At 40.0% G+C, this 21,914-nt stretch overlaps 1 protein-coding gene across 4 annotated transcripts in view; it reads right to left on the bottom strand.

Moving 5' to 3' along the window:
- Positions 1-21,914, bottom strand: part of ROBO1 (roundabout guidance receptor 1) — a 314,224-nt gene that overhangs the window by 21,228 nt on the left and 271,082 nt on the right. For all 4 annotated transcript variants that reach the window (XM_069945645.1, XM_069945646.1, XM_069945648.1 and 1 more), the window contains 6 exons: positions 18,119-18,161; positions 16,796-16,950; positions 10,939-11,274; positions 2,879-2,986; positions 1,544-1,688; positions 228-473 (listed from right to left, as the gene is read on the bottom strand). In XM_069945645.1, the coding sequence (XP_069801746.1) occupies positions 228-473; positions 1,544-1,688; positions 2,879-2,986; positions 10,939-11,274; positions 16,796-16,950; positions 18,119-18,161 (1,033 nt within the window). The remainder of the gene's footprint in view (positions 1-227; positions 474-1,543; positions 1,689-2,878; positions 2,987-10,938; positions 11,275-16,795; positions 16,951-18,118; positions 18,162-21,914) is intronic.

Below are 21,914 nucleotides of genomic sequence, written 5' to 3'. Positions count from 1 at the left end.
CAGATGAGCGAACCTCAAGCACGCTTGGGTTTCATCCGAAACCGAACTATTGGCATTTGATTACCGGTGGCTGAATAAGTTGGATGCAGCCCTAGGGAGTCCTGGAAAACATGGATACAGTCTATGCCAAGAGTTTGGGTACAGACAAGCCCGAGCATGCTCAAGGTTCGCTCATCTCTAATCATGGTTGATTATGGTTCTTGATGGAGCTATGCTGGTGACATTACCTTCTCTCAAGCTGATGTTGAGCTAGTACTAGATCTTCCTGACAATCCTGAAGCATGGGCTGGAGCTCCTCCTGAGGTGATGGAGTAAGGGTGGCCGTGGACTGGTGACTATAGGACACAGCAGCTGGAGAAGAAGCAGCCCCGCGTATGGGTGGTGTAGGACCTCGCTCGTCTTCTTCTTCCAACTCATCTTGCTGTAGATACATTCTTGTTGGTGGCATTGGACATGGCAGTTCTCTGTCAAACCTGATAATATCAATGATAAACATAAGAGTACTTGTATAAAAAAAGTCTTACAGAAAAAAATCTTTAATAAGCTTTTATGCATTTTAAAGGGAAACTTATCAGCAGGTCAGAAGCATCTAACCTGCCAATATGTCTACTTAGCGCAAGGGGCACTAAGAATGAAGGTCATTTTCTAACCTTAAAGGGAAAGGGATTATCCAGCTATAATATTTTTCTTTCAAATCAACTGGTTTCAGAAAGTTATATAGATTGTATTGTATTGTATTTTACTTTTATTTAAAAATATCAAGTCCTCCAGTACTTATCAGCTGCTGTATGTCCTGCAGGAAGTGGTGGATTATTTCCAGTATGACACAGTGCTCTCTGCTGACATCTTCGTCCAAGACAAGAACTGTCCAGAGCAACAGAAATTCCCCATATAAAACCTTTCCAGGTTTGGAGAGTTCCTGTCTCAGGCAGAGATGTCAGCAAAGAGCAATGTGAAACCATTTCCTGTAGGACATATAGCAGCTGATAAGTACTGGAAGGCTGAAGATTGTTAAATAGAAGTAAGTTACCAATCTGTATAACTTTATGAAACCAGTTGATATGAAAGAAAAAGATTTTAGTCCTCATCCCTATTCAGGAACGTTGTAGTTTATTAGATTTATTAGTAAATGAGGCGGTTTGGTGCACTGGATCGCCTCTACTAATAAATATTCATCCGGTGCTCTGCAGTGACGAGTGTCGGAGTGGCGTCACTGCACAGCGCTGCCCCAATATTCATTAGGAGTGATGGGACGACCATGGCACATCAGTGCACTAAGGGTGGTAGTCCTGCCCCCAGTGCTCCAAGCCACTTCATTTACATATCTAATAAACTACAGAGTTCCTCAAAATGTCATTGAGGATCAGCGTAAAAAACGTACTCTCATCCTCAGTGCCCCGTGTGCTATAGGGACATAACAGCAGGTTGGAAGTGTCTAACCTGCAGATTGTTTCACTTTAAGCAACCAGCTGCAATACATCAGCTAGCCTGCAGGGGTCGTCAATCAGAAAAATCTAAGGACTGTATAAACAGATTGCTTTACCCATCCTCCGTTGACAGGGTATACTCCTCACTGGCACCATGTGGCGGTGGATGAGCCGGTGGCGGTGGCAATAGATCAGCCCAGTTCATGCCGCCCTGCTTAGATCCTTTAGGAGCACGAGTTCCCTTTTTATGACCTTGACTCCCTGTAAAGAAATAAAAGGTTGCTTAATATTCAATGCCTATAATAGGCTAAGGCCTATTTCTGCAAAATATATCACCCCCTTATACAGTTATAACAATAAATCTCATAATTTACCCCAGAAATATATCCATTACATTTACAGCTAATAAATACCCAAAACGCAATAAAGTCACAAATGGAATTTACAAGCAACACCATTCACAGGGATCTTCCTCAAGCAATTAATTGCATTATAGATTATCATCTAAAACAAATGAGCTGTGGACGGATTTTCTCGGTTGTTTTTTTTTCCCCCTACCATTTAATTGCCGAGACCTAAAATACAGCATGATCTGATATGATCTATTAAGGTTTCACTGTTGCATTAAGTCACTGAATATACATCATCTGTACTTGTCGAAAAATTGTTTTAGGCTAAATTAAGTGATTTTCTTAGGGAAAAAATTTAACTAATGCAGCAACATGAGCTTGAATTAAAAAAAAATCACAATGACTCAAAATTTATAATTGATAGAAATAAGAAAATCTTCACCATTGATTTCCATCCAAGATTATAAGGGCATATACATTACACGTCCCATTGTTCTCAATGGGTCCACACAACACAATTTACACTGTAAACTGTGGGATAAATCTTTTCTTGACGCTTTTCCTACACGTATTCAGCATAGAAATCACATCGCCTACCGAGGACGTTGATAAGCCCACTGAATAGGATGAATCCGTGTCCAAGATCCACAGAAGTAGAGTGAAATATGCCGGAGAAATCATCAAAACTTTACTTAAATTGCTCTTAAAGGGATTCTGTCACATGAAAACACAGTCCAATATGCAGACATCATGTTTTAGAGCAGGAGGAGCTGAGAAGAATGATATATAGTGTTGAAGGAAAAATTACTGGATAACTTGTCATTTATCATGTAAATCTCAGCTAATTCTGAGTAGCTCCACCCACTTGACTACATAGCTGATAATGACTAGAGATTTACATGAAAAAACAACATGTTATCAGGGAAGTTTTTCCACAACACTATATATCAATCTGCTCAGCTGCTCTATATACTGCCATAATGCCTGCATATTGGACGGCATTTCTATGTGAGGAGTCCCCTTTAAACCTTACAATTATTAAAATATTTTGTATTTCAATATAAAATAATATTTGGTTATCTATACAGTAGATCTATTTACCTGATGTGCTACTCCCTCGATCCGAACTGTTATACGATCCACCAGTGTTTTGATCATGGGATTGGTTGTAAGGGATGGTGGCCGGCATGGTATCTGCAGCTCTATAATCTAAAATACAAATGAAATCAAATAAATAAAAATGAATAAAATCACACGCATAATAATAGAAAGAAAAAAGCAGTCTGGCTGTTTAGGCAGTGTGTAAAAAGCACTATGGTGGATCCTTGCTTATGGTGAAGCCATATGGCGCCTCATCAAGAAACATGTATTCACTAGACGCAATGTCTACAGGAATGAATACTTCAAATATTAAACTGATGAGCTACCAAGAATAGGTCAACCATCACTGATTGCCAGAATGCCCGCTGACCACCTGTGATTGGCTCCATTTACTGTGTGGTGGTGGTAATGCGTAACTCACTTCAAGTGAATGGCACTTGAGCTGTAGTAACCAAGTCTGGCCACTACACAGTGAATGGAGCCATCTGCTTCCAGCCCTGTTCACTGTGTAGTGTGGGCCTGAACAGCTAATCAGAGGGGATGACAGGTGTGCCTACTCTGAGGATAGGTCATCAATCATTTTTGCCTGGAAGACCCCTTTAAGGCATCTTTGTGTCCTTTCATACAAAGCACATTATGGACCCATAGAAGTCTACAGTACCATAGAACAATTTAATAAGCTGTGCATGTTAATCCTTAAATTATGATAGTATTATGTGGGTGTACAATAATTTTTTTTAGATTTAAATTTTTGCATATAAATAAGAGTAATAAAAAAACAATAAAATAAAAGTATTAATAACCATTTTCCAATACAAAACGTAAAAAAAATTACAAACCGTTAACCTAATATTTTCCTTGCATCCTACTGAGAACACTGTGATTGATGATGGTGTAAGGACAGCGGCTGCCTACTATTATTGAGGATTAAAGAAACACCATAAAGACCTTGGCTTGCTGTGAGCACAAGACTTCAGAAGGAAGAGAGCGGCCATTGTGGTGCACCTTCATTAGAGATGCGAGGAGCATGGTGAAGGATGTGCAAAGGTTATTTGACAACGGGGCATAAGTACATTGTCAACAAGTATTCATTAAGAGACATGCTACATCCTATAGGTATTAATGCAATGTACACGGGCGAGATTAGTGTTTACATTGCGTGATTGAGGACGGGGACAACAGCTGCGGTCTTAGGGTTGCGCTTATAGTGACACCGCATGGAGGTCACAAGGTACGTCCATCTCTCTCTTTTAATGTGTCATTACCAGAGCCTGCTTTCCTCCATTCACTTCGCAGCATATGCTCAAACCATTGTACACAGTAATATGCGGCAGGGGGTTAATCTATAGCAACAAGCTGCACTATTGAATGTGCCATTGCTCTAATAAAGGCTGCCGTGGCTCCAGGATTTTTGTAATGTCGACTAATTCAGTTTTCTTTTTCATTCATGGAGCAACCAATTACACTAGAACATATTATTGCGGCTATCAGCACCAACAAATTGGCGGTTCTTAGCAGAGTGGGGAAAAAAGCCACAGCAAAATATATGTGGAGAAGACATTTACAGATGAATAAATATAAAAAAAAAATCAAAGGGTTCTGCAACTGAGCAGAACATATGATGATGGAGGTCCAAGGCCCTGAACTGCAGAGGGGTAGGCGGCACAACGGGTAAGTCTAAACATGTGTATAACCACTAGTGGGCAGCTGTTAGACCGGCAACATCGATGGTGCTAACTTGAAAAATCCACGATAAATCCACATATACAATGAAAAGAAGTTGCACTTACCAAGGATGCCTTTCCAAACTTTTATTTCTTCATTTTAGAAAATGGACATAGTGCGGACATGTAGTGAGCAGACACTACGTGAACGGAGTGGTGACAGACTGTTTCACGCACCAAGGCACTTCTACAGACCGTAGAAGCGCCTTTGTGCATGAAACAGTCTGTCACCACTCCATTCACTACATGTCCACACTATGTCCGTTTTCTAAGATGAAGAATTAAAAGTTTGGGAAGACATCCTTGGTGAGTGCATCTTCTTTTCATTGTACTAGACTCATCCATGTTTTCCAGGACTCCATAGGGCAACATCCAACTTCTGCAGGGCCTCAACCATGGAACGTTCGGATTTGGAGAACATTGCTGAACTCAAACCTGAATGCCTATTGATTCAGCATCTTGTTTTTTTCAGAGGGGAACACCCCTTTAATTCTTTTAATACTTTTTATATGTCAGAATCTTCTAATCCTCTCATCTATCATCTAATCTTTGCTCAGAAAGGGGTAAGCCACTGGGTTCTGTGATCATCAGTGTATAGAACAGGAATTCTTAGCAATCCCATATGGGTAGGGTTCGATCTATGGGTATACTCCGATTGGTTCACTTTTGCTTAATTATCCATTGCTTAATTGCACGATTGCTTAATTATCAATTGTAAATAGGAAATATATATCGGAGCTCTGTTGTTGGGCTTCCAATCTACAATAAGGGTATGTTCAAACTGAGCAAATGTGGCAGAATTCCGCAATGGAACTCTCCGCCACGGAATCCCATGTACCTCAGTGTCAAACAGCGTCTCTATCTGTTTGACTATATCTCAATATCTCAGTCTCTATTGAGGCAGGTGGGATTCCGTGGCGGAGAGTTCCATTGCAGAATTCCGTCACATTTGCTCAGTATAAACATACTGTAATAGACAATAAACTATTTTATATACATTGGCCTGTTAGCAAACACACACAGTGGGCCCTGCCATCTATACTGCGCCAAGAGATGGCCGATCCCTCAACCTGCTGTTACCCTTTAGGAACGTAAAGCCTAGAAAATAATATTTGGGGCTAGTGATGAGCGAATACTGTTCGATTGAATAGATATTCGATCGAATAGTGAGATATTCGAATATTCGATATTCGTACAAATATCCAGCGAATATTCGATGAATATTCGATAAGCGTTCAAATCCCCCCAGCTTCCGGTTTCACCCTCCAAATGGTCAAATAGATGTTTTCACTAATCGAATACTTGTTCCCATAGACTTTAATGGGATTGAATATTCGATCGAATATTCAAATATTCGCGGGATATTCGTATGAATATCGAATATTCGAATATCTTTCTATTCGCTCATCACTACTTGGGGCCATTTGGCCATATTCTCTCTTGCTTCTGACCCATGATTTAAAGACCTGTACAATAAGACCTTCAGTCTTGAGAAGGGGATGAAGAAGAAGCATAAAAAATAAAGTAGCGTGCCTTTTGCAAGATGACCTGATCCATGTTTCCATGCAAAATCCACAGATGGAGCAAAGGAACATCTGAACGCTGAAAATAGTCTCACTGACTCATCTGTATCTGGTAATCTGCTCTTCTAATATACTTCAAATTATTAGAAATAAAAAGGACCCACAATCATAGGATGAGCATTTTACCGCTGAAGGCCAAGCAACCTTTTATGTTTGGTTTCTCAGGCGATGTCCGTCATGTTTACGAGCAGGGTAAATAATACAACAGCAGCTGTGTTAATATGTCAGCTTCTAAAGGCTCCAAAAAAAAAATCAAAAATAAAAACATATGAAACTGACTGAAAATTCATTTGGAAATTGTCACATACAGATGTGCGATCCTCTAATTTTGCAATTTGTTCGTAATAACCCAGATGTTAAATAAGAAAAAAAGAAAAGTAAATTCACATGGAAATGATTAGAGAGGGCTGAACGTCAATTATTCTTAAGCGCCCGTCCATTGTTGTTTCCTATTACAACCCACAAATAGCTCCAAAAAGAATCCTTTGTGGTGAATGGAAAGGCAGGTAGCAGCAAATAGCTTGATCCTTGCTCACAAAAGGTCTGCCTGTGCCGTGCAGGTAAACCAGGTCATGTACAATGAACAGCCAGGCAGCTGTGAGCGGACGCCGCCTTTTACTGGGGAACCTTCCACTTTACGAGGTGGCGAGTCACTGAGATATGTTTAATAGTTCAAAGCTGGCACTGATCTGGATCCCAGGGACAGGACTGCTGCAAATCATCTTATTAGAGTGGATTGCATGGTACTGTAGCCTGGAGCTCTAGACAAAAAAAAAAATGACATACCTATTTTTTTCTTTACCTCAACATATTACATTAGTGAAACGTGCCCTGGGGAAAGGAGCGCGGAACATTCCGGTGTCTCACATTACGTCTGATATCAATTTATTTCCAACGGGAAACAAAAAGCACAAGATGGGGCTCATCTACAGGAAATTATATTCTACACACGCACACACACACACACACACACACACATACAAACATACACACACACACACAAGTATCTATGTGTACTCTATCTATCTATCTATCTATCTATCTATCTATCTATGTTATAGCTATTATCTATCTATCTATCTATCTATTATCTATCTATCTATCTATCTATCTATCTATCTATCTATCTATCTATCTATCCATTCATCCAATAATTAGTCTCTTAATCCATCTATCTACTGTATTTATATTACTTAATACATGTAAAGATCTGCCATAGTTATCGTCTTCTTATCTGCCATTGTGTAGAGGACAGCAATACGAATCCCTAAGGCCGTACTACACAGCACAATAATGAGGGGGAAGCAAGCAGCAAAGTTCAGCACCTACTTCCCCCTCGTTCACCGCTCACTGTCTGTGCTGTTACATGCACAGACAACAAGTGGGAGCAGTGGAGGGGCTGCCCGAAAACTCCATAGTTTGTTTGGGCTACCCATTGAGGTCATCGGCTATCAGCTGCAATTGCTCCTATTGCTCAGAGCGACAAACAGCAGACCATCAACATGTTAAAAGACCTCATGCCTGTCGACTGATTGTAGCTTTTTAACTACAATCTATCTATCTATCTATCTATCTATCTATCTATCTATCTATCTATCATGTATCTATCTCCTATCTATCTATCTATCTATCTATCTATCTATCTATCTATCTATCTATCTAGCTATCTATCTAGCAGCAAGATAGTCCACGGCACTCACAAGGTCAAGGTGAAAAAAGTTCAGTGATTTATTTATTCATTGTAACACAGCACTCCAAACAACACGACGTTTCGGTAACCTGACCGCTGGCACCCAACCTCTACTTAAGCAGTGCTGCTTGCTTTTTCTTTCTTATATCTATCTATCTGTCTATCTATCTATCTATCTATCTATCTATCTATCTATCTATCTATCTCCTATCTATCTATCTATCTATCTATCTATCTATCTATCTATCTATCTCCTATCTATCTATCTATCTATCTCCTATCTATCTATCTATCTATCTCCTATCTATCTATCTATCTATCTATCATATCTATTCATCTATTTCAAATCAATAAAAGATCGATCTTTCCACCATTTGTTTTGTTATTAAAGAAAACAATAAAACAGAACCTTGTAGAGACAGATTGATGATATTATTATTATTATTATTATTATTATTATTATTGATAAGTGTTGATGTCTCCACAATTACCCATGCAGAATACAGGAAGGTTCCGATAGTGATCTGTGTTCCATCAGAGGTTGAGCGTGCAGCGATTGTACAGAATCCCCCTCATGAATTAAATATCTCCTCTTTCCTCACCCAATCCCTCACCCGCTATAACATTTAGATCAAATCTGGCCATATTAATTTTCTTTTATTTGATTTTATTTCATCTGTGGTTTATTATTTGCGGCACTAAATTCAGTTGCAAAGGTTAGCCGCCTGCTAATTAACTTTTTGACACTGTTAATCTCGATCTCCTCCATTTACATGTATAGTAGTTTGACGGTTCTGCGCAAGTCGTGGGAGATTGGGAAAAGCTGTGCTTCTTATTAAAAAGATCTAAGCCCAAGATCCCCAGAAGACTTCACCTTCCAATAAAAGTAATAATCAGAAGTGGCAAGCGCAGAGTTCTCCAGCCGCACAGATGGGAATTTAAAGTTTTTTAAGCAACAACCTCATGTACATTGTGTTAAATATAGAACAAGTGACTAAAAAAAAGCTTTTGCAACATGCTCTTGGCTTACACCCAATTGATGTTGAAAGGTGTACTCCAATATTTATTGTTTAAATTCAACAAGTGGCAGAAAGTTATACAGATTTGTAAATTATTTCTATTTAAAAAATCTCTAGTCTTCCAGTACTTATTAGCTGCTTGATGTCCTGCAGGAAGTGGTGCATTCTTCCAGTCTGACACAGTGCTCAATAGGAGTTTTGCTGTTCTGGAGCATTCCTGCCAAGGACACAGAAGGAAAACTGAGCACCATATCAGACTGGCAAGAATACACCACTTCCTGCAGAACATACCACAACTGATATGTACTGGAAGACTTGATATTTTTAAATAGAAGTAATTTACAAATCTATATATCTTTCTGACACTGCTTGATATGAAAACGTAATTTTTTTATGCCGGAGTACCTATTTAATGAAAGTGAGGAGTTCACATAAAACCAGTGAACCACAAGGCTATGTTCACACAACGTTTTTTGAGCTCAGTTTAAAATGACGTCCGTTGTTTGCAAAAGACGTCCGAAAATAATGATCATGTTCATTATTTTGACGTCCGCGGTAAAAACATCCGTTATTCAATACACTGTGCACATTGGACGTCCGTCTTCCCATTGAATTCAATGCATTGCCATTGCAGTCAGTTTAATCGCAGCAAAAACTGGCGTTTTTGTAAATAGCAAAATCGGCTGCCTTTTCTCCATTTTTGATGTTGTGTGAACATAGCCTAATGATGTAATGACAAAGTGTCATGCCACCCAATCAGAAATGTGCAGTCACAACTGGTGACATCATAAGATGACATAATGTCATACAGTGTCTCTCCGGTCACAACAAAAAAAAATGCATTTATATTCATATAGACATCTGGCTGCTTCCGGTCCATATCAATGATAATTCTGACTGGCAGAAGCTGATCACAGGAAGTGTTGTCTTTGTACTAAAGAAGAGAACTATTTCACATAATAATCTGGATCCCCCTACTTTGGAGAATGTTATAGCATGAGGAATCTAACCTGGGTAGATTTGTCTAATTTGCTGATAGTTTCCCTTTAAGATTACAGGCATCAAACTTGTGGCCCTCCAACTGCTGCAAAACTAAAATTCCCATCATGCCTGCACAGACAAAGCTTGATAGGATTCATGGGAATTGTAGTTTCGCTGAAAAAATATAAGCCAACCAGTTGATGGTAGAAGGTTAGCAAATCACAAAGGCCAATAGCTTTAGTACTGCTAGAAACCTTTACTGTATGTCCTGAAAGAAAAATACAACATGAGTGTTCCCCATAATATTTTAATGATATTAAGATTTTGTCCATGATATATTTAGTTATGTAGTATTACAAAGTCAGGTAGGTTGGCACTACAAAAAACGCATGGCATGGAAGCTCGGCTGGGAATGGGGACTAGTGGTGCCGGCTTCACAGAATAGACTTGCAAATCAATGTGTTGTAGGGAAAATGAAAAATTCGCACTCACGCTTCTACGGACCACCCCTCACGTCCGCTGAAGTGCGAGAGCGTGAAACAGGCTGTAACCATACCTGCCTGGCGTCTGCCGAAAGTTTTGTCCTTACTGTGTCTGATGTTTTTTACAGTGGAATAATGATTGGAGCACAACAAATAGTGAGTGGGGCTTTTTCATTTTCTCTACAACACATAGTTATGTAGTATTGTCTACTATTTAGCAATAACGACAACATAGTCATGTCATGAAAACTAGAGCATAGTAAATACTCAGACCAACAGAATCGGATGGCTACTTTCCTCTCTTTAACCCCTTGTATAGTATCTGACATATAGTCAGTTTTGGAACTAGTTCCGACTTCATTGTTTTCCCTTTTAGATGAACAGGTTCCCATGCAACATTGATGCCCCCATTCATATACTTTTGTAACAAATTTACTCAAAAACATTCCATTCTTGCAGTAAGTGTATCTAAAAAAAAAATATAAGAGAATCTTTGTCCTGAAATCACATAAAATATTCTACTCTCTCAGTCACGGTAAGGTTAGTTCTCGCTGTGTATGGGGTAGGGAAATTTTTATCACCTTTGTTGATTTTATTTTGCTCCATAATGTTGTACTGCATCGGGGCCACATCGGGTTTATGTTGAGTAGATGGCTTCCAGTGCTTCTCCTCTACGTCCCCGCTGGACGAGTTGATGTTGTTGCTGATATTTGACTGAATAAGTTGAGTGGTGGCATAAGGGGTGGGCTGGCCGGCCCCAGAGACAAATCGACCGTCTTTTAGATTTGGGCTATTGAAGGTTTTCATCTCGTTGATTTTGTTGCTTATATCCACGTCACTGTAAACACCCGACTCGGGTACCATCAGGTTAGTCTGTTTGTTGTCCAACTGGTTGTTGTAGTTTGCTATGCAATCGGCTGGTTTGGAGACAAGAAATAAATAAAATATTAGTATTAAAAAAGTACTTTGGAGGTCACATCTCTGACCACCCACTGAAATGGAAAGAAGACAAACATGGGATAGTCCGGAAGCCTACAGCAGCTGCATAGGCTGACCTGTATGGAAGAATGCACATTCAACTGGCACTCCATTCATACAATTCCTATATTGGTTATCCAGCGATGTATTATTACTTCCAGGTTGGAATACTGACATTAAAAAGGAAAAAAAAAAAAAATACTCATTTGCCATTGTTCCTCCCCCAGTGCGTGACCCCCACTGCTTACTACTTTCTCGTGAAGTTTCACAAAGAAAAGTAGCCATATTTCTAGTCAGTAGAAACAGTGGTGACCAGCCTCAGCCAGTGATTGACTTAAGATGATAGGCCTCGCGACATAGTAATAGGCCCAGAAATCAGCCAACAAATGGGCAACTACTCGTTCATTGGGCTGATTGGGTTGTTTTGACGAGTCAAAAAAATCATCACTCAACAACTGCACATCTCCCTGCATAATAGGGGATATGCAGCGGACGAGTGATGGCGGCAAAGGGTTGCACAAGTGCGACCGTTCATGCTGCTCTCCCTGCCTGATGATCCAGTTTTACAACAAGCTCTATAAATGACCGCCGATCTGATTGCTCCATCTAAGAATGCCCTAGCTAATAGACATTGATTGACTAAGGGCCCTATTACATGAAGCGATAGTCAGTAATTATCACTCAGTGTGATAGAGACAACGATTAGCCGATGACAAAGATCAGCGGCTGATCGTTGATTTAGCTTTGGACCTAAAATTGTTGGACGCCGAACACGCATCGCTACCAGGACCGGGAATCTGCGGAGCACAGGAGAGAAGACCAGGAGCGGGGAGAGGTAAGGCGTCAGGTGTTTAGGCAAGGGCTGCATGGATATCGCTAACGATGCTCATGCAGTCCTTACTGCCCAATTGTCGGCCGTCTAACAGGTCCATTAAACAAGCTCTGATCTAGCAGATGGGCGCTCCTATACTAAAATCCTCAGGCCGTATTCGGCCCATGTAATAGTATCCTAAGTGACCATTGACTTGAATTATGGCAGCAGAACTGAAAGGGTACTGGAAGAACAACCATAACAGTACAGTTGTTTTGTTATTTATTTTATTCAGCCCATCCCAGCCACTTTAAGAAGTAAAAATAATATATTGCTGTACCATCCCTTAACCTTATCCAATACAAGGTTTTGTTCAGTAAATCCAACTCAAATAAATGTTTTTGAAGGAGTAAGAATTTGGAGAAATGTGGAAGGGCCAACAATAACCTTTCCCTGGCATAACAAATGTAATTTATAGACTATGAGATCTATTATGAATCAACCACTGGTTTTAAATAGTAATTAGCATTAACACATAGACTCCAATATCATTTTACATATGAAAACTGGAGCCATTAAGAGTCTTACAAGACTGGATTTTACTGCAGCCTAAACCCGTACCAGACGTGGCAAGTTCATAGTGTCCAAGTCCTAATCATAGACAGGTGTGGGCCTGGAAATATAGAACCTGGGCATTTTTAGGTCCCTTCTTGCTGATTAGACACAATTAAATCTCGGCAAGTGATATAAAACGTTCTTTATGTGTCTGATTCAGATTAACATTCTTTCATGTAATTTTTCTGTGGTGGTTCACGTAAAATATTATGTGCCGCCATAAACGATGTGCTGTGCATTTACAATTTCTGGCACCAACATCGCTTTCGAGAACAATGTTGCTAAAGGGGACATTCAGTGAGAAAAATCAAAGAATATGAGAGGCTTTATTAAACCTAGGATTTCAGCCCTCGACTATAGATGCTACAAAGTAACAGGCAAGCACTGAGTATAGCTAGACACTTTAATTTTAATTTCTGATCAATAGGTTACAGCTAAACAAAAACTTGTGCCAACCAATTACTATCCCTTCTCCTGTGTGTACTTTCTGTTGTGTCCTGCTCTTGGGGCCACTCATCTTTAATACTTACCTTCCCAGTTCCCTGCTGTTGCCAATCCAATAAAGCCAGAGTCCCTGTTCTTTTGTATTTCCTGGTTGTGTTTCCATACAAGGAAATGCCTGCTCAGCCAATCACTGGCTGAGGCGGGTCTACACTGCATTCCTAAGGAAGTCTGTATTTTGCTGACGGAATGTGCGGGTGATGTAGCATGGTCTTTTCATTTTGAATGTTTCTGTATACAGTGAAAGTTTTAAACTTGTAGATTAAAGAATGATTGTATATAATTGTTCTATTAGGATGCACATTTTTTATTTATTTTCACAATTCTGGCTTTTTCTTTCTGTTGGTTGCTTATAAAAAAAAACACTTTGTAAATGATCTTATTAGAAAAAAAAGAGCTTCCTTCTGTACTAAAAAAGTGACAGCTGTGAGGGCCCTACTAAACTCAGAGATAATTGACAACGATCAGCCAATGACAACGATCATCGGCTGATTGTGTCAAATGGTCTGACAACAAATTCATCAGCCGCCAATGCACAAACTGTTAATTCATTACCTCTCAACGACTCTGGTCTTCAGTTGCACTTGCAGCTTCGGAGTGGTCTCTGAGCTTACAGGCCGCTCAGCCAATCACTGTTCTGGACTCAGCTCAGACAGGCAGCTTTGAAGCTGCAGCCGATGCTCTAGGAAGCTAGCAGACAGCAAGTGAAGACTGGGAGCGTGGAGAGTTAATGTATTAGAAGTTTAGGGGGAAGGGCTGCACGGACATCGCTAATGATGTCTGTGCAGCCCTTGCTAGAAGATTATCGAGCTGTGTAATAGGCTCAGTAAACGAGCACCGATCTAACAGATTGGCTCATGTTTACATTATTGATCAGGCCATCTAATAGGACCATAACAATATGTAGTAAGCACCTATATTATTGCTTGCAGGGAAAAGAAATTTTAAGTACAAATTTAGAAAGAAGAGTTCTATGCTGGACATTCATGCAAATAAACTGTATATATTGACTGTACAATATTCTTTATGGGTTGTATAAAGCATGAGCTTGGTATGAACTAGACGCCAGCTATAAGAAGCCTGTTTTGTCCCTATTAAAGCTTATCAGCGAAGGATAGGGGACTGTGCTCTGCATGGAAGGCAACATAAAGACATGCTCACTAAAACAATGGCTGCTTGTAAACCACTCCGCTCTGACAACATGTGAATGAGCTATTCTGCTGTATAAGTAGCTACTTCTGGGAATAAGGGTCGGGATTTAACACTGTCTGAATGTCTAGCTTCTAAAGGTTTAATCCAAACAAAATGTTGGGGACAATAGACATAGCGTATAGCAAATACCTTGAAAATTACAGCTCAGGACAATCTCCAAGGATTTTTTCCAGGCTGAAATTCATCTTTTCTAAATGCCTAAGTTAACTAACAAATGTCCTTCCTTTTGATTTAAATGTTAAAGTTGTCCAAACGTTATATACCATGTTCTGTATATAGGCAATAAACAATAACAATGCTTGCTATTTACACAATATGTATGAATTATCCAATGAAAGGCTGTAACTTTTACTTACATAGTATGGCGCCACCTAGCTGTTCAAAGTGTATAACAACATGCACGTCCACCTACTGTGCTGATGGCTAGAGGACACACATGCTCAGTTACTCTCTTCACAGTCTCTGCATAGCAATCCGCTACAGAGCAGCTACTAGAAATGGATTTCTATGCTGCCTATCATGGAAAGACCAGAGTCGCTGCAGTAACATGACAGTATAGCCATGGGATTGTGAAGCTGTACATTTTGACTACTATAATGAACTCTATAGAGAGCTACTCAGTCTTTATTGTTCTCTCTCTCTCTCTTTTCACTGTATTTTCCAGCATATAAGATGACCCCCAACTTCTCCATTTACACTATACAGTTTGGGACATACTGTATAATACTACCCCTTTTCCAACGTAGGACAAATAAAAATTAATAAACATCAGACTTCAGCAAGATCTGAGAGGCAGAGAAAGCGGTACAGCAATAGCAGTAGGATATAAGGTTGGGCCAGACCGGTGACAGATGTGTGTTTTTCTAGGCACAGCACCACTCTACTGTATGTCTCGGACGTTGCAGCTTGCTCTGCCCCTCATATGGTCGCGACATACGGCGGGGATGCAGCCATTTTTTTACCCCCCCACACACACACACACACACAAAGTATGTGGTGACCGCTGATTCTACAGTTCAGTTCAGACGTTTTTCAGCACCCGCCCTATAAGACGACACCCAGGGTATAAGACGACTCCTGACCTTTGAGTACATTTTCCTGGGTTTAAAAATAGTCAGCTCCAGAGGAGGAAGGAGACTGATTCTCTTTACAGACTGCCCCCTAGGGGTAATAATTGTCAGTGTCACAAATAGGGGACACCGAGGAGCAACATAACAGATAGAGGTATTTTTATATGCTAGAGACACTGCACAGGGGAACCCTTAGCCCTCCAACTGTTGTAAAACTAAAATTTCGATTAGGCCTAGACAAAGCAAGGGACGAAGTTTGCCCATCCCTGCTTTAAAGCTCCTATTTACAACTTTTTGGGACTTTTAGAATGTTTAAGATTCATGGAATAACCCAATACGGTACATTTTGCCTTATTTCTATATCCAGACTTTGACCAATGGTGAAAAGACTGGAATCCTAAGATGAGAGGTCTCCATTACTAGCTGGAAGGGCACATATGGACTATCATGTGGGATTGATTATTTCAGGTTACAAGGGCCCTCTAAATCTAATAAAGTAAATAAAGGCCCCAACAGTATATAAGATGGAGGTGGAGGAATAACTTAACACTTCCTAATCATGGAATGCTGTATTCTCCACACTGACATCATAAAGATGATCTATCTGGAATTCTGGCAGATCTCAATAACAACAATAACACCATCCATGTTATAATGTCAGCCGGCTTTCCCTAAAGTGGATATAAGAGCTGAGTGAATTGATAACATCCTAGCAGAATAAGTTTTCAATATCACTTAAAGGGATTTTCCCTATCTGGACAATCTCTAGATGTTAGTAAGGTTACCTGGCAATAAAATGATTACAAACTATCCCCTTTGTAAAACTCCAAAGATCAGCTGTAATCTGTGGGGAAACCTGGCACTAAGTGCTCAGTTTCTCTGCAGTGCCCCCACAGGGGACATTAAGTATTACCCATTATTGCCCATTGAAATGAATGAGTTGCCTGAGCAATACAGGACAGGTCCTCCAGAGTGATAGACAATCTATGTAAATGTTCTTTATTGAGGCCGAGAGATGAAGATCCTGACTAGAGGACTGCCCTCTATTAACCCCAAATTCCCCAAATAAGGAATATGAAAATAGATAATTGATAGATCATTATGTATTGATAATTGATACAGATAACTATGCAGTAAACCAGTTATCCAGGATTGTAACAACATTGCTGCTTTCTTCCAAAAACAGCGCCCCACTTGTCCTTAGGTAGTGTGTGGTATTACAGTTACCATAGTACATTTTCTGCATCCTACCTGGTCGGCTGTAGGTGGCCAGATTATTGTCACTGCTTCCGTTCCCTGATGTGCAGCAGTTAATAGGACATTCATTGTGGTTGCTGCCTGTGTTTGGCCAGGTATCCGCAAGCCATGGCTGAGTTGCAGGCTCTGCAATATTTAACAGCCCTGGTCTGCAATGCAAAACAAATAAGCAATTAAATAGAAGAATAATCCATGGGTGAGCATTGAAAGCATGAACATAAATCAATCAGTAAATATTCCAACTTCTAGATGAATACTTTACCACTTGCATAAAAGCATAAAATTAGCATAAAGCAGGGGTAGGGAACTATGGCTCTCCAGCTGTTGCAAAACTACAACTCCCATCATGCCTGGACAGCCTAAGCTAAAGCTTTGGGACCCCTGGGATAAACATAACCTGCTGCAGTACCTTTTACATCCACAGGGTGGCACTATAGAGACATCTTCCATTAGGAGCTTGCAGCAGGTAGTTTTTTAATCATACATTATAGGGACAATTTACATAGGCTGTGTATGATTTTGGTAACATATTATATGTATCTCTATAGATATATATTTAAAAGGGAGTCAAAGGGCATCCATTCACAATAGCAGCTCCCAGCATGGATACCTTTATTCTAAAATGATTTGATGTGTTCACTAAAGCTCCAATTCACCCCCCCACTTATAAATAACAGCATTTCGATATAACAGCTCAGGTAACATTTGTCTGTAAAATGTTCTACCAAAGGGCAGAAATCATGTAGTTTCAATCACGGTGAAATATGAAGGAATGGCTGACGGAGGTTAGATGCAAACAGGAGACACTTTGCCCTTTAATATCGCAGTTTATCCAAATACAATTTAAAGTGCAATATAATATATCAAAATATGAGATCACAAATGAAATAGTAAGCGTAATACTATTAGTTTAGGTCTCTAAATATTTTCCTAGACACGTTTACGGGTTAGAAGAAATCATTAACCTAATAGAATTGTGCTTTTTTTTTTCTTGGCTAGAGTGCTCCCTCTGGTGGTCGCACATGATAATACTACACTGCCCAACACTCAATATCCAGTCTGGTTAATAAACACATGTTTTCTGACAGATACAATCGGCGACACGCTGCTCGCATCACTTAATTATGCAAGGTATATGCTGAAAAAAAAGAATAAATAATATATGAGCGCCCCACGCAGGACGCTTCTTCAGAGGAGACATAAACGCAAGATTTAAGCCTCTCGGTATAAAACAGAGCCTGCAGCTCATTGTTCACTATAAAAACAGAATGACAGAAGATGTACATTTTTTTTGTCAGGAAATATATATTTTCTCACCTTCCCGCGCTGCTCACAGCCTCCCCGCCGCGCTGGTACGCCACTAAAGGCAAAACAAAAATAAAAATGTTAGCGATGAAGATGCAGCAATAAGATGGATAAGAGGCGTCCGCGTTACTCACAGTGTTTGGTCAATCAGCAGATGCTCATGGACAATGTATTTAATATATTTAGTGTGTCATTTCCCCTCGGAATCTATTCTTTTCTATGCACCTGATAACAGGAGGGATAAATCTTAAAGATGAAGGACTGAGGCCAGGGATATGACAACTTGTTTTGATGTGAGATTGATCGCTGGGATTCTAGGGTGTCATTTTTAGCATAATGGATAGCTTGTTCTGCTCAAGGACGGCTTGGAAGATTGTCAAGAATGTCTCCAAAAATAGGAGAACTTGGTTCTTCAATTAGGATATAGAATACTGTATCTATCTTTTATCTATCTCCTATCTATCTATTAATTTATTATCTATCTTTCTCTCTTTCTTTCTCCCTCTATCTAAGTACGGTATATTATATCTATTTTTATTAATATGAACCTTGCATTCTTAGTGTTTAGTCACATGAATATAGGGGGATATTAATGGTGTAAAGTGAAACTGGCTCAGTTGCCCCTAGAAACCAATCAGATTCCACCTTTCATTTCCCAAAGAGTCTGTGAGGAATGGAAGGTGGAATCTGATTGGTTGCTAGGGGAAACTGAGCCAGTTTCACTTTACACTTTTCACAAATCTACAAATCCAAGCAGAATGTACCATGTAGGATTTTGGTGTAGACCTTCATGCAGATATTTAAAGCTCTCATTGATTGGAAACACTCAGAAATTTTTCAGATGGTGATATATTTCCTATTAAAGGAGAAGTCCGGCAAAATTTGTGATTAAAGTATTGTATTACCCACCAAAAGTTATACAAATTACCAATATACACTTATTACGGGAAATGCTCATAAAGTGTTTTTTTCCCTGCACTTACTACTGCATCAAGGCTTCACTTCCTGGATAACATGGTGATGTCACTTCCTAGATAACATGGTGATGTCACTTCCTGGATAACATGGTGATGTCACAATCCGACTACCAAAGCTGTGCGGGCTGTGGCTGCTGGAGAGGATGATGGCAGGGGGACACTGAGGGACACAGGGCACTGGGGGGACACTGAGCATTCCTCTGCCATCATGCTCTTCAGCAGCCACAGCCCGCACAACTCTGGGAGTCGGGTCGTGACATCACCATTTTATCCAGGAAGTGAAGCCATGATGCAGTAGCACTTTATAAGCATTTCCCGTAATAAGTGCATATTGGTGATTCGTATAACTTTTCGGGCGCAATACAATACTTTAATAAAAATTTTCACCTGACTCCTCCTTTAAGGGGGTTATCCAGCGCTACAAAAACATGGCCACTTTATTCCAGAGACAGCATCCCTCTTGTCTCCAGTTCCATTTAAGGGAATGGAGCTTAATTGCAAACCACACCTTAACTGGAGACAAGAGTCGTGTTGTCTCTGAAAGAAAGTGGCCATGTTTTTGTAGCATTGGATAACCCCTTTAACACCGCCAGATAAGTAGCCCTTAGTCTCTACATACACTTATTCTCTATATAAGTATGAACTGTCTCTTTCCATAGGCTTGAGGCCCCTATCTATAGAGTGGCAAGCTCCTGAATATATGATGAATGTATGACATGTTTATTCTCACTATGTGTCCAGCCTTGTAAATGCTGGTAAGGCCTGATTTATGGCAGATAGGCAATGTCCATTATTAAGCAAAAAAAAAATGAATGCAAGTTTATAGGTCTAGTTATAAAGTCAACTACAGGTATCATAAATTTCTGTGGTTAACATTAAAGGGAAGTGCTATAGCCGATGCCCAAGGCAGATTAAAGCAGAAGTTTTGGGGACTTAGGGAAATTACTTTTTGTACTGTCATACAGTGCATGCTCCTCTTAAAGGGGACCTATCCTATTAATATTGTAGGCATTATATTATTTTATACAGCAAGAGGAGCTGAGCAGACGTATATCCATATATGTGGGGTAAGATTCAGTGTTGCTTTTATTTCTGTAAACTTCAGCTCATTCTAGAAGTAAGAGTCCAGGGGGTGGTCCTAATAAATGACTGACAGTTATTTTGTATGCACAATCAAGGAAGAACGCCCACCGGACTCCTAAGCCCAGTATGAGGTAAGGTGAATAAATGGCAAATTACATTAATTTTTTTCCTACAAATATGAATATAAATCTCAGTACTTCTGATTAAGAACATGCCACCTACAGACTGCTTTCAATGTGACAGATTCCCTTTAAAGAAGTAACCTGTAGGGGAAAAAAAATCCAATTAACTAGTGTCAGAAAGTTATATAGATGTGTAAATTACTTCTATTAAAGAAAATCAAGCATTCCAGTACTTATCAGCTGATGTATGCCCTGCAGGAAGTGGTGTATTGTTTCCAGTCTGACACAGTGCTCTCTGCTGCCACCTCTGTCCATGTCAGGAACTGCACAGAGCAGTCAATCCTTGCTAAAAGGATTTTCTCCTGCTTTAGACAGTGTCTTAAATGGACAGAGGTGGCAGCAGAGAGCACTGTGTCAGACTGGAAAGAATACACCACTTCCTGCAGGGCATACATCTGCTGATAAGTACTGAAAGACAAGTTTGTTTTTTTAACAGAAGTAATTTACATCTGTATAATTGTTTATGACACCAATCAATTAGAAATATTTTTTTTTCCTCTGGAGTACCCCTTTAAGTCAATGTTTTTAGGTAAAAATACCTAACGGCACAAGCTGTGAAGTATGGATCCTTGTTACTAATCTGCACAACATGACTGTATAGCAGGGATGGGGACCTTTGGCCCTCCAGCTGTTGCAAAACTACAATCCCCACCATGCATGGACAGCCGAAGCTAAAGCTTCGGCTGTCCAGGCATGATGGGAATTGTAGTTTTGCAGCAGCTGGAGGGCCGAAGGTTCCCGATCCCTGCTCTATAGTATGGCACAGGCCCCAGTAAATGACCGTGATGTGAATGGGAGCATTTACTACAATAAATCCTGGATCTAAGCCTGACTTCTTTATGTAAAACATAAAATAAAGCATGTCATTGTAGCCTCGAGATATTTCCATGTACAAAAAGCAACATGTCCTCCCTCTCTACACAAGTTACTCTACGCCTCGTCCAAGGCTGTACTTCAAGAGGGACCAGCAATGATATCACAGAGTCATTACGGCAGAACAAAGCATTTTATTATGGAGATTATCCTCAAGATGGGCCCTGTAACCATTAGGAACCCGTGAAGACGGTGTGTGGTACCTGCAGTGAGGTGGTCGGGCAAAGTAAGATGAGAATAATTCCAATCAAACCGGATTAACATGAACACAGCGGATTCTGGGATCTATTCCCGAACCTAAACCCCTTCACCCACCTTCAGTCACACAAATGGATCCATTTCAATTATTTTTGAATTTGAATAAAAAGTAATCATCGGAATTCATCTCATATCATCTGTTCGGTTTTCCCATTAGAACAGTACAATTTCATTGTAGGTTATCTGCATGCAGTAGCATCCCCCCACCACCCCCACCCAGGTCAGATATTAGAAAATAGCATTGCATTCCAGCAAAGAGTTAAAAGGGATTAGCTGCACGGAAAATGCTGATGGAGTCTACAGCTATGCTTCTTCTGACTAGGAATATGTTTGAAAGACGTCAAATCGGGGGCCCTTTAGAAGAATTCCAAGCTGGCAGCCTGCAAAGCAGAGATAACTGCTCACAGTGATTACAATAACAGGATTAAAACTTAA

This window comes from Dendropsophus ebraccatus, chromosome 11 (assembly GCF_027789765.1).
Source record: "Dendropsophus ebraccatus isolate aDenEbr1 chromosome 11, aDenEbr1.pat, whole genome shotgun sequence".
Taxonomy (NCBI): Eukaryota; Metazoa; Chordata; class Amphibia; order Anura; family Hylidae; genus Dendropsophus; species Dendropsophus ebraccatus.
This window is presented reverse-complemented; position numbering and strand designations above follow the sequence as displayed.